At 41.2% G+C, this 12563-nt stretch overlaps 1 protein-coding gene across 3 annotated transcripts in view; it reads right to left on the reverse strand.

Moving 5' to 3' along the window:
- Positions 1-8924, reverse strand: part of LOC140327371 (chymotrypsinogen A-like) — a 37235-nt gene extending 28311 nt beyond the window's left edge. Inside the window, exons 1-5 of one of the 3 annotated variants that reach the window (XM_072406759.1) lie at positions 8858-8924; positions 8099-8202; positions 6647-6726; positions 6153-6231; positions 5827-6007 (exon numbers count right to left, since the gene is read on the reverse strand). In XM_072406759.1, the coding sequence (XP_072262860.1) occupies positions 5827-6007; positions 6153-6231; positions 6647-6726; positions 8099-8202; positions 8858-8909 (496 nt within the window). In that variant the 5' untranslated portion in view covers positions 8910-8924. The remainder of the gene's footprint in view (positions 1-5826; positions 6008-6152; positions 6232-6646; positions 6727-8098; positions 8203-8857) is intronic. The other 2 variants (XM_072406760.1, XM_072406758.1) reach the window with 2 other exon arrangements.
- Positions 8925-12563: the final 3639 nt, after the last annotated feature.

Here is a 12563-nt window from a genome sequence, read left to right on the forward strand (position 1 = left end):
AGGATCCATGGGGGAAGCTTCAATTTGCAAGAAAACATTCCTAGGGGATCTATTTGGCCATCTGTAGGGGTGACATGGCCAGCAATGGGGGAGGTATTCTTCCCAATGAAGGAAAAGGAATTCAGAAGAAGGTTTTAGGTTGTCCAATTTTTTTGAAATTTGATAGGAGCAAGTCTGCTTAGGCCATTAAGACCATCAGAGTTTTATTTAAAGGTCCAACAACATTCACTATAAGCCAGCGTCCTGCTATTTTCTTTAATGGGATTTGATAATTGTGAAAAATATCTACGGTTAGTAGATACTGGTAGTGCCGTTAGACAATCAATGGCCCCTTAAAACCAAAACCCCAAAACTACTTTATAAGAATAAAATTCATTTGTAGTCCTTACAAACTACAGATTGTTCTTCAGTATATAAAATCTCTGTGCTGGATAGAAGCCACCTTGATAGCTCCAGATGGGGGAATTCTCCAGTTTTTTAGGTTTAAATAAACAGAGAGGAATATTATCAGCTGGATCTGAGGTAATTAAACAATCTTACCCTAATTTAATAATTCTACATGGAAGTCCTACTGTCCAGCGATTCAGCAATACACCCAGGAAGTGGGGTCAGATATCCCCTTAATCTTCTACTTCTGGGTCAATGGACTTTTCATTGCCAATGATGGCTTCAAATATTCTGCAGTGAAGCTCTTGTACCGCTTTCCCCAATTTTTTTACTATAACAAGTACAATTAGTAAATATCTGAACGGACAATTGTTGTCTTATCCATCACCAACTTCTTGACCACCTAATAAGGGAATTACATGCAGTCAGAAATTGGGCACAATGTAGTATTACGGACATTTTCCTCAATTTGGTTCTAGTTTAACTGAGAAATAATTATGCTTTGGAACTGCCAAATGACCAACTGACCACCAAGACCAACTGCAAGGTTTTTCACTCCAAGACCCCCACTTTACAGCCAAAAGTTTGTGGTCCTTTGACCATCAAAAATCTATAGGCTTGTTTGACATCCTATTCCAGAACTGTGACCAACCCCCAACCACTTCATGGCCATTGTTATGGAGTTGCCCCAATCATTTTATGGTCATCCTTATGGACTTTCCCCAACCATTTCATGGTCATTGGTATGGAGTTACCCCAACAACGTCATGGCCATTGGTATGGAGTTGCCCCAACAACGTCATGGCCATTGTTATGGAGTTGCCCCAACCACTTCATGGCCATTGGTATGGAGTTACCCCAACCACTTCATGGGCATTGTTGTGGAGTTACCCAACCACTTCATGGATATTGTTATGAAGTTACCCCAACCACTTCATGGCCGTTGTTATGGAGTTACCCCAACCACTTCATGGTCATTGTTATGGAGTTGCTTCAACCAATTTATGGCCATTATTATTGTGTTGCCCCAACAACTTCATGGCTATTAATATCGATTTGCTCCTATTTGTGGATATAACATCGTCCATTCTTCTGGGAGGACTTTCCATATGATTTTGGGGTGTCTGTGAGTATTTGTGACCATTTGTGAGGACAGGTTAGCTTGGTTGAGAAGATCAGGGTACATTTTGAAGATGTTCAGTGGTTAAAGTCAGGGCTCTGTGCAGGACACTCGAGTTCCTCCACACCAAACAGGTGACCCCATGTCTTTATGGAGCTGGCTTTGTACCCCGGGGCACAGTCATGGGGGAACAGAAAATGGTCTTCACCAAACTGTGACCACAAGGCTGAAAGACCCCAATTGTCTGGAATGTTTTTGTATGATGGAGGATTACCAGAACCCTTTACTGGGGACACCTGAGCTGGGGTGACCACAAATCTTTTAGTATTTAGGCTTTCTCATCTGGGTGGTAAAAACTCTGTGACCTGTAGACACACTCAAAGCAGAACACAGCTGATATTTTCATTTTACCCGTTGATTTAGCCATTGGATGGTATATTGGTAGCTCTATTTTTCAAGAAAGACCTGTGTATGGCTATAAAAAGCAAAGTTTGTATACTTTTCAGTGCTCATTACTGATATTCTGATCAAACTGTTGTTGTGAAGACCAACATCTGCTGCTGGAAGTTATTCATTTACAGATATCACCGGTTAGCACCGGCCTTATGACACATATCATAGAGGGAACCCTGAAGAAAAAGGCATTAATAAAGCCAAATAATTATTTGAATTGATCACAAAGCCCTTGAATATACTATTGTCACAACCATTGTCATGGAAGTTCAAAATTAGATCTCTGCTGTCTTTAAAAACAGATTTTACTGAAAATGTTCATTGAAAAAATGTGTATTTGTATTTTTGGTGACATTTGTTGGTGTTTAGAGGCTTGAAATCAACTCAAAAAATATTAACGGGTATTAAAATAGCATTGTCCCTTTTGGCTTCATTGTTACATTGGTGATATATTGATTATCAGACCCTGTCACCATTAGGAAATAATGAACACAAATGGAATGATTTCATAAGATTGCCTGTTGTACCCCTATGCTGCGGTTCTAACAGGTTCTCTATGCAGTAGTTGTCAGATCTAAGGGCATTTTAGCATAAAAGATTGCCAAGGTGGCCAGCACCAAAGGACCAATCCCAAAAAATCTCACTTCATCCATTTTTGACCCATTGGATTTGGAAGGAATGAAATGACCACCTGGAAGTATGACGCATTTTCTTCTCTTTCTCCCTCCAGCACCAAAACCCCCTCCTACTTTTATTGCTCCCTGGTCTTATCGTTCTGCCTTGCAGAGTTAGAAATATTAGGCAAAGGATTCTATTCTCCCCGAGAGAGTGACTTCCTGAAAATAAAATCTAATATTTGGATGAAAACCCTTTGCTGGCAATGACAGCCTGTAGTCTTGAACTCATGGACATCACCAGATGCCGGGGTTCCTCCTGGTTTTGTCAATTTGGCATTAAGGTGCTGGGCATGAGCATGGTTTGAGGGCATAAATGTTCACTCCAGGAGCTATAAACCTAAATACAAAGGGTTTTGGAAAATGCTGATGACGTTCCAGTCTTTCATTACACAACATGGTCCCATGAACCTCTTGATGTATAATGATTGGACTTCCCGTACCTATATACAGATACCCTAGATGTTGTGGTGGATGCAGTAGAAGAATGCTGTGTTTAGAGTTTCACCAGGAAGCCATAAATAATCATTTATCTTACAATTAAAATGCTGTTTACCTGGCCTCATACAGGTCAAGAAACTTTATAGTCTCCCAGACTAAATGATGAGCCTGGAACTTTGCTGGCTGAAGTAGTACAACTGGGACGTGATAGATCCATGACTCTGTATAACGTAACAAACCTAAAACTGGCCTCTCTGCTTGGATGCTCCCGGCTTTGTTACATAAAATGTATTATGCATTTAGAGAACATTTATACATTTTTAAAAATTAACTCTCCATCCATCTGATACTGGCCTGTCAAATGTTTGGCCACACCTGGCCTGGTGTCATTGGTTCCACCATAGCTGGGAAGTTTCCCCAGAGAGGACAACCTTGGTTACCTCCTTCACTATTCCACTTGTGGAAGTCTTTACACATTATTGTGCTGAGGAATACTAAGTATGAAATTGGGAGCCTAAAAAAAAAATTACCTACACTATTTTTGGGGATCATCGTGGTTTTGAAGGGGTTATGATAAAGCTCATTGGTTTATTTAAATGATTTATACATCCGAATGATGAAAATTTAAATACTAGAGGGGCAATGCTGTTTAACCATCCCAGACTTCTGTGATTCCACATTGGAGCAAGAAGCTCATCAGACATAACAGGCCTGATTTATTAAAGCTCCCCAAGGCTGGAGAAAATATAGTTTTATCGGTGAAGCTGGGTGATCCAGCAAACCTGGAATGGATTTCTTCAAAATTATTTGCTAAGTTCTGGACCAGATCCATTCCAGATTGGCTGGTTCACTCAGCTTCACTGATGAAAGTTTATACTCTGGAGCCTTGGAGAGCTTTAATAAATCAGAACCGATATGAGAACCTAATGCAAGTAGAGAGGAGGACAGAGGTGTGTGCTGTCACAAAGATCCTAACTTCAGTACACCTTAGGCCACCTAATTACAGGAATCCCTACGGATACTGATGGTTATCCCGAAGGTGTCCCCCTTCCAGTTTGAGAAGTGGGAAGAATGCAAATTACATTGCTAACCATTAGGAAGAATGTCACCATTACAGATAGCCAAAAAGCCCATTGGTGTCACTTGGTCTAGCATATCAGAGCCAGTGTTGTTGGCAGTGTGGCCTACCTGACCAACTTGTGAGAAATAGCCCTTTCCAGGACAAACCTACAGAGATTCAGTTTACTGATGTCCTCGGGTCAGACTGGCCTAAAATACTCTAGAGGAATCATTGACGTGTTGGTTGGGAATGGTAGAGTCCTAACTCCAAGCTCTTCTACTGTCAATGAATTAGCTGAAGGTCTCCATTTCAACATAGTAGTGGGTGAACAATGACTATAAAGAAGATGGTTGGAGTGAAAAGCAAAATCCAAGAGTTTAACATGCACAAGGGGCATGGCACGGCTTTGTTACAGGAACTGATATCTAAGATGTATATACTGCAAGGACTGAACCACAAGAAATTCACACCAGATTGGTATTTGAGTTTTGATGTAATTAAATGAAAAGAAGAGCTCACTTTGAACCAAAACTCCACTAATATATTTCCACAAATGAATCCATAACACAAATTTGGTTATTTAGTTATTTTATTGAGTATAAGAATGATTAGAATGATTTGTATTTAGTTAGCGGCCACGGTCTGGTCCACCCAGGATCTGAGGGCGGTGACACGGGCGTAGACGGCGGGAGTAGATGTAGAGCAGGAAGAGCTGCCCCAGGACACAATACCGGCCAGGGTCCAGGCTCCGTTCCTCTGGCACACGAGGGGTCCACCAGAGTCACCCTAAAAGAGAAATAACAGACGTCACATAAGAATTCGCACAGAATTTACTTTTCACTGTGAGTATATTTTATTTGTCTGAACTGTGGGTGGCCAAAATAAATAATTTATTATTCTTTCAGGCTTCTTGGTTTACTACAAGGATATAGAATTTTTTAGTAAACCAATAGGCAAGCAAAACACAATATATAATAAAGAGCAGACGATGGGCACTGGAGAGCCCCTGGATTGTGGACAAGCTCTGTACAGTGGTTCAAACACTGATCTATATCCCACCCAGTACAAATAGACTCCACCATCTTCATTGAATAGTTCTATGTCAGGTAGAAGTCAGAAATAGGCAGTAGAATTGATTATAGAATGGTGATATCCATTATACACTTCCATTACTATCCCTGACAGTTTCCCTTTGGTAATAATATATGGTGGCCTGTAGAGATACCAACAATCTCCTTCAATGGGCTGAGCAGATGGACTTGGATCCATTAGCCATGGATTTTGGTTCCCAGCTAAATAATAGAATTGTAAAGGTTATCATACCATGCAGGAGGAGACACCGGAGGCACCAGCGCAGATCATGGTGCTCTGGATTCTGGATCCCCATTATCTCTGGCACTCAGTGGTGGTCAGGAGAGGAAGTGAAGCCTGCTGGAGCTTAGCTGGTGTGGTTTGTGCTGAAAGAGAGAATAAAAACATGAAACATGTACAACATTATTGGCATCACAAAGGTTTCATGTGACAGTTTAAGCCCCAAAATTCCAACAGACCCAATTTAAGGATGCCCGGACCTTGTTCATTCATCTCTTACTATGCATTCCTCATTCTTTACAGTTTGATTCCTTTAGCCAAGTTCATAGTTTCTTAATTATCATTTACATTTATTTTTGTAGAATATCTAAGTCCCTTACAGGAAGAGTTGAGTAATCCCCATCCGGTGGTGACGCATCTTTCTCCTCCATTGAAGACATCGCTGGAACCAGCAAGACAAACGGGGGACACGCGGGTATTGAAGGAGGCAGGACTGGCCAGCTTGATCAGGGTGATGTCATTGGCCGTGGTCAGGGAGCTGTAGCTGGGGTGTCTGAAGACCTGAGAATAAGAATGTTAGAATTATCTTCCTGGAAATGAGGGTGAATCTAACCAGATGAATCCAAATCAGTATTCATACAAAGACCCTGTGGATTTATTGGATCTTTATTACTGTTTATGGCTCTTTATAATAAAAAGATCTTACTCTGCCAACAGCCAAGGTCTGGATGGGCTCGGCGTTGGAGGCACGGTCAAATTCACCCAGGACGACATTGTGGGAAGTTCTAATGGAAGAAAAAATAGTCATTACTTGATATTTCAGATTTCATTTTCAATCTTGCAAGCTATAAATTTACAGGAACATTTTTGATATATACTTTGACTGTAGAGGCATTTACATACATGTAGGTAGTTTATCTTTCTTAAATTAGTAGGTAATATTGAAGTGCAGGCCTGGTCAGTATGATCTTCTCTTGTTAAGCCCAAAAAGCTCCATTATGGTTGTATGAGTCAGTAAAGAGACTACATGGGAATGATCCCAAACCAGCAGGTTATGGTTCAGATATCCCTACAAACATTTGCAATTCCTTGATATGGTTTTAGTTTTCATGGCAGCCTGGATAACACAACCAGTTGGGGATACCAAGGAGGAACCACACACCGCCCACACATATTAGACTAATATCATATAAGACTTACGTGACTCCGCAGTGGGCAGCAGTGACAACCCACAGACTGTTGACCAGGGAACCGCCACAGAAGTGGAATCCAGTTCTGTCCTAGAAGAAGAGTCATAAGGTTATTGCCAGATTTCCCATGAAGCTTTTCTTCCCCCATTTACAATGCTGGAATTTGGTCCTTAACCCCAGGACCAAGTGATGCCCTCCCTTTCCAGCATTTAGATCATTCTTCTCTGCCTCCAGTATCCTTCATGTAGCCTTTGTATAGATACATACATCACTCCATGAATAGAATATACTGGGCTTCATGAGCATAGGCAGCCAAAGAAAAGAGACGTGACAGGCAAACTTCTTCATCCCAACTGGTGACCAACAATTCAGAGATCCAGGTAACATTGTCAGTAATTGCAAGAAATATTCACAATATTGAGCATTGCTTGCAATGGGAGCGGGGAGCGCACTACTGAAAATGGGCTGAGCATTGAACCATTTGGTCCTACTATTTCTGCACCCTCCCGTCTCTTGACATTCCCAATGTCATCACCTCTGTACTTTACCCTTCAGCCCGGCATCAATAATTCTTCACGATGGATTTAGGCTTTTCAATAAAACAACTATTGTAGGCTTATGCTATATATTATAATAGGGTTGTGCTAATAAATGTGTTTCCTTAATCAGGTCCAGGCTGGCTATGGAGCAGTCCTGGGATGTTCCGAATGGTAAGAGGATCTATGGGCGCTTCTCTGAGATACATGTTAGTAGGGCCTCCTTTAGACCTGAACATGACAATGTGGTTTAACACGGCTTAATGCCATGGGCTCTATTTCTAAAACAGGGAATCTGACATTCCCTCAAATGTCCCCTAGTGGGAATCAATTACTGCCATTGAAACACATGGACCTTGAAGATTCCAACCAAGGTTCCAACCAGATTCCCTGGTTTATAAATAGAGCCCTATATGTAATAGTACAGGTCAGATTTTTATATTTTCATAACATTTTGTGCCCCTTAATTTCGGAGTATGTTAAAGGGTGATGTGCTTGGCCCACCAAAGACTCCATAATGCCGCACTGCAATGAAGCTTAACACAGCAGCAAACAGATGGAGGAACTGGAAACTGGCACTGGAACAGTTCATATATCTGGGAATACTTGTGTGCTGTTCCAGAATTCCTTATTCCACCTGCTTGAGTTTATTTTGTAGGGTGTGGTAATGGGCACCTAGCAGGGCCACCATGTCATTGCTAGAAATCCTTGCTTTAAAAACCCTTGCCTTTTTTATAAATAGCACAAATATAAATTAGCATAAATAGCATAATAGCATAAATGCACAAATATACTAAAAAGTGGAATGTTCGAAGGGCTGTTGCAGCAATAGGGTGAATATCTTCTCTAGATTTTACTTAAGCATTCTGAATAAAATGCATACAACTTTTTGAAAAAGAAAAAGGAGGAAGAGACTTTGGTCGTACCTGCAGAGACACCTGCCAGGGCCAAGATCCGGAGACGGCGTTCTCACCGTTCACAATCCTGGCATAGCCGGAGATGATGGGCTTGATGGCGGGAACACCGCAGCCTGGGACAAATGTCAATATGAACTGTCACTACTTTATATTGTTACAATATTATATTGATATATTTATGTATGGATGTGCTTTATTCGTTTGACTCCCTTTTACATTTATTCTTACTTCTACAACCCTACAGAAAACCCTTCTATAGGACTGGCAGAGCCTCCAAATATCAGATATTCTTTAAAGTATTGGTTTGCTGTCCCATTGGGGAAATTTCCTCTTAACTTCCTGTCGCAGGATGCTACAAAAGGCAAAAGGAAATCTCTGCAGAGTAAATGAACCAAAACTGGAGATCCCATTTTAGGATTTCCCCTTCACCTCTTGTTCTGGTGACAACTATAGCATTGTGGATTTCCCATTACATCAAAACAAGAGAGAGATTGAATCTCATACGGAGAGTTATAAAAACCTGACAAAATTCCTATCATCCCAATTCTTCCCAATTTTATCCAAAACTAAGCCTCAAAAAAGTTTTTCAATCTACAAACTGGTGCAAATTGTACTAAAAGCGAGGGGAAACGGTTGGCTATCCCCAAAAGGCTTCCATTAAAATATATAAACTTTGCACCCAATATAGTCTTTACTTCTGGAATCTTTCTTTGAAATAAAAAAGCCTAAAACACAAGACAGATATACAGGACGAATGCCAGTACTCACCATAGGCTCCACTCAGGAGGGCCAGGCAGGACACTAACCACAGTATTGCCATTGTGTTATACGTTGAGGTTGATGGAGCATGGAGAAATGTATTTATACATCAAATCCACCAATCAACTGAGAGAACTGAATCTGCGACAAGGACAATTTTAGGCCTCCATATCGGGACACCTTGAGCAAACTCCAATAATATGTTACCCTGGCCTTGAGAAGAAACAGGTGTTATAGAGGCTCGCACTGAAGGAGAAAATATTTATTGGATATAAAAATGTTTTATTTATTACACATTACAAAACAGAAAAACATTAAAGATCATACATTTTAAATTAGAAAAATACGACTTCTGTGAGGTTCTCGATGCCGGGGGATATTAGAGCTCCTTTTGTACGGTCCATGGTTTTCAAAATTTGGACCTTTTCTGGGGTCTGCGACATGCTTTGCTCATCTTCTCAGAACTCCAAAAATGTCTTCAAAAATACCTGGACCCTTATAATACCCAGTGGGCAGGTCATTATTATGGGGATTATTTGTAATTTATCCAGCAGAGTCCAATACAGGCCATATGTAGGACACAATATATAAGCAGCAGATACAGAAAATGTACAGAAATAATGGAATGCATGCTTTTCTGTATCTCCTCCATATAGATAGGAGCTGCTTATATATTGTGTCCTATATATCGTCTGTATTGGACTCTGCTGGATAAATTAAAAATAATCCCCATAATAATAACACATTATCATACAACTATGTTCATAACTTGAAACATTACAGCAAACACAGTAGGGGATGCTGACCTCATGAGCTAGCAATCTAACTGGGGGGTAAAATATGCAGCAAGGTGGTAAAGCTGGATAGGAGGGTGTAACAGGCTTTTTGGCTTTTGATGTAGGAACCCAGCACATGCCTGGATTGTGATTATGATAATGCGTGAGGTGAACTAAACCCGTAATTATTCAACTATCCCCCTTCCATCTTCCTGGAGATAATCTTTGGCCATTTTGATTGGTTGTGCCAGGAAGATGTGTTTCCCCACCAGGTACGTGGCAGTTCATTCCTAGCACGTGCAAGGGAAGCCCAGATTGCCAGGTTCCGATTTTGGAGAACAGACTAGAAAGAGTAATTATAGTAGAAATAACATAGCCTGGACCTTTCTACAATAACCCCCGGCCTGAAATGTGAGACTTTAGTTCTACCTTAGGGGTACTCTAGAAGCATTCAATGATTGGAAAATGAGAGATGTGGTGTAGAAGAGAGTTTTGAAGAAGGGGTGAAGCTGGTGAGACGTTTTGGACAAATAGGACGATATCTTGAATCCTGGGTGCAAATGTATGAAGGTTGTGGAGTGCTTTACAGGTGATTGTTACGAGCGGTGCAGATTAGGAAGGGCAGTCCTGTAAAATATTTGGAGGTGACAAGAGAAGTATTCTGTGACTTAGAAGATATGTTGGAGTTCTACACCCATTCTTTGGGCTTGGTGGGGTAGTTATTGGGTCATTGCAATCAGTGAGTCAAAAGGAGACGATACAAACGCCACCAGGTTCCATTTTCATATCTACACATGGCAGTTGGTAACTTTTACTGGTGGTAAAGCTGGAGGACATGAATGACCATGAATGAACAGTAGATAGACAGTCAGAGACATGGCATAGTAGAGTCCCGAGGGCATTTGCTAAGAGGTAGATTTGGGTGTCATGTATGGAGGTGAAACTGTAATCCAAACCAAAGAATTACTTGCCCCAAACCATGAGGGTAGATGGAGAAGAAATGGGGTCCAAGAACCCAACCTAGTGGTACCCCAACAGACAGTGGGCATGGAAATATTGTATGAGTAAGAGACTGTGACAGAGCACCCCAACAGATAGGAGGAGATGATGAAAAAAGATGGAAGAATATGTGGAAGTCAATATAAAAGACAAATCAAGAGATGAAAGGATGAAGGAGAAATTATTATTATTATTATTATTATTATTATTATATTATTATTATTATTATTATTATTATTATTATTATTATTAAACAGGATTTATATAGCGCCAACATATTACGCAGCGTTCTTCGCATGTTCTATATAACATATGTATGGGCAGAAATCTTCTTCTTCTTTGTATATTAGGCTAGGCTGACTTGCTGCCGGTGTGTATTCGGCTGATTTACTGTTCCTGACCCTATGACTGCATGCTGCCTGGACCCACATTTTGCCTGTGACCCCGACTGCTTGTGTTTTGTCCTTGTGTACTTCATTTGGTGGATGGATATTCTGTGTATGACCTCTGCTCTGAATTCTGGACTTGGCTCTGTTGGAATCTTGGTACTGCTATCTGTGGGCTCCTGGCTTGTTGCCGGCCCATCCCCAGACACCATCCCTTGCACAGTAATTCCTGGGGGCCACGGAGTGCTGGGAGATGCAACCAGTCCCCCGAGGCTGAGCTTTAGGTGAAGAGTACGGCATTAGATTAGGGGACTGGGCTTTGGCGAGTACTGGTTCTGGGCTAGGACTTTACAGCCGTGATAGAACATGGAGGGTGCAATCGCTTATCTTCCATTGTAAAAAGACTTCCTGGCTATCTTAGGGGATCCCATGGCTTCAGAGAAATGATTTACCTGGAATAAGTAGATAGTTCAGGAGTTCGGATCAGGGTGGTAAAATGCAGAGATCATGGTACCAACCATAAAATAAATTACACAATGGTGGAAAGTCAACATGATGAGTAACCAGATTTTATTCTTGTGCTACATGGGAAGTGTAAGGAGTAATGATACGTATATTGAGAAGAATGGGAGATGGAAATTACATGCAGGAAGGAGCTGAGTTCTTGGAGAACGTTGCTGACTCTTCAGTTGGTCAATGGGAAGGTCAACAAAATCCACCACGTACCAAAATCCACAAGGGCACCGCCATGGGGTAACGGAAAAGGGTCAGCAAACTGTGACCACAAAGCTGGAAGTCGGCAATGTCTTTATATGATGGAGGATTACCAATGGGGACCCTGGGGGACACATCTGGTCATATGGTGCATATTTATTATTAAGGATACAGTAAAATGAAAATGTTCTACATTGATACAATAAACGTGAGAAGCAAATATTCCAATGAAAAAAGAAAACCAAAAGAAAAAAATACCCACGTCAGTGGGGGTGGGGGTAGAAACTCTCAGCAACGGCATACAGCCCATATGGGACCATATCTGCATATTTATGGGTCAGTAAACCTGTGGGCCCATTTATTAAGAGGAGGGGATTGGATAACAGATTGTCATTTATTAAATTTTGTAATCTTTTCACCACTTTTATAATGCTGAAAAATGATCAGATTTTGTTTGGTGGTGATCATTATCCTATTATCATTCCGTCTTTACAGCAGTGTTGCAATCAGGCCCATGAATGGAGTACCTGATGGCCATATTGGCGGAATACGCTGCCCATTCTTTATGCCTGGTGATCTGTAGGTCGATATACTCCATACTATGAATGGCTGTAATCCCCTCAGGCAGAATGATGGCAGAATTTTTCAGGAGAATTGTTTTCTAAACCCATAACGCATGGGGCAAGAGACAGCCATAGTGTCGGTGTATTGGAAGCTTCTGTACAGAGAGATATAGAGACTGGAAAGAGGTAGCACTCTGACCTTTGCAGCGCTGGGTCCCAGGTTAGAATCTCGGCCAGGACATTATCTGCATGGAGTTTGCATGTTCTCTCTGTGTCT

The sequence above is a fragment of the Pyxicephalus adspersus genome, chromosome 3, assembly GCF_032062135.1.
Source record: "Pyxicephalus adspersus chromosome 3, UCB_Pads_2.0, whole genome shotgun sequence".
NCBI lineage: Eukaryota > Metazoa > Chordata > Amphibia > Anura > Pyxicephalidae > Pyxicephalus > Pyxicephalus adspersus.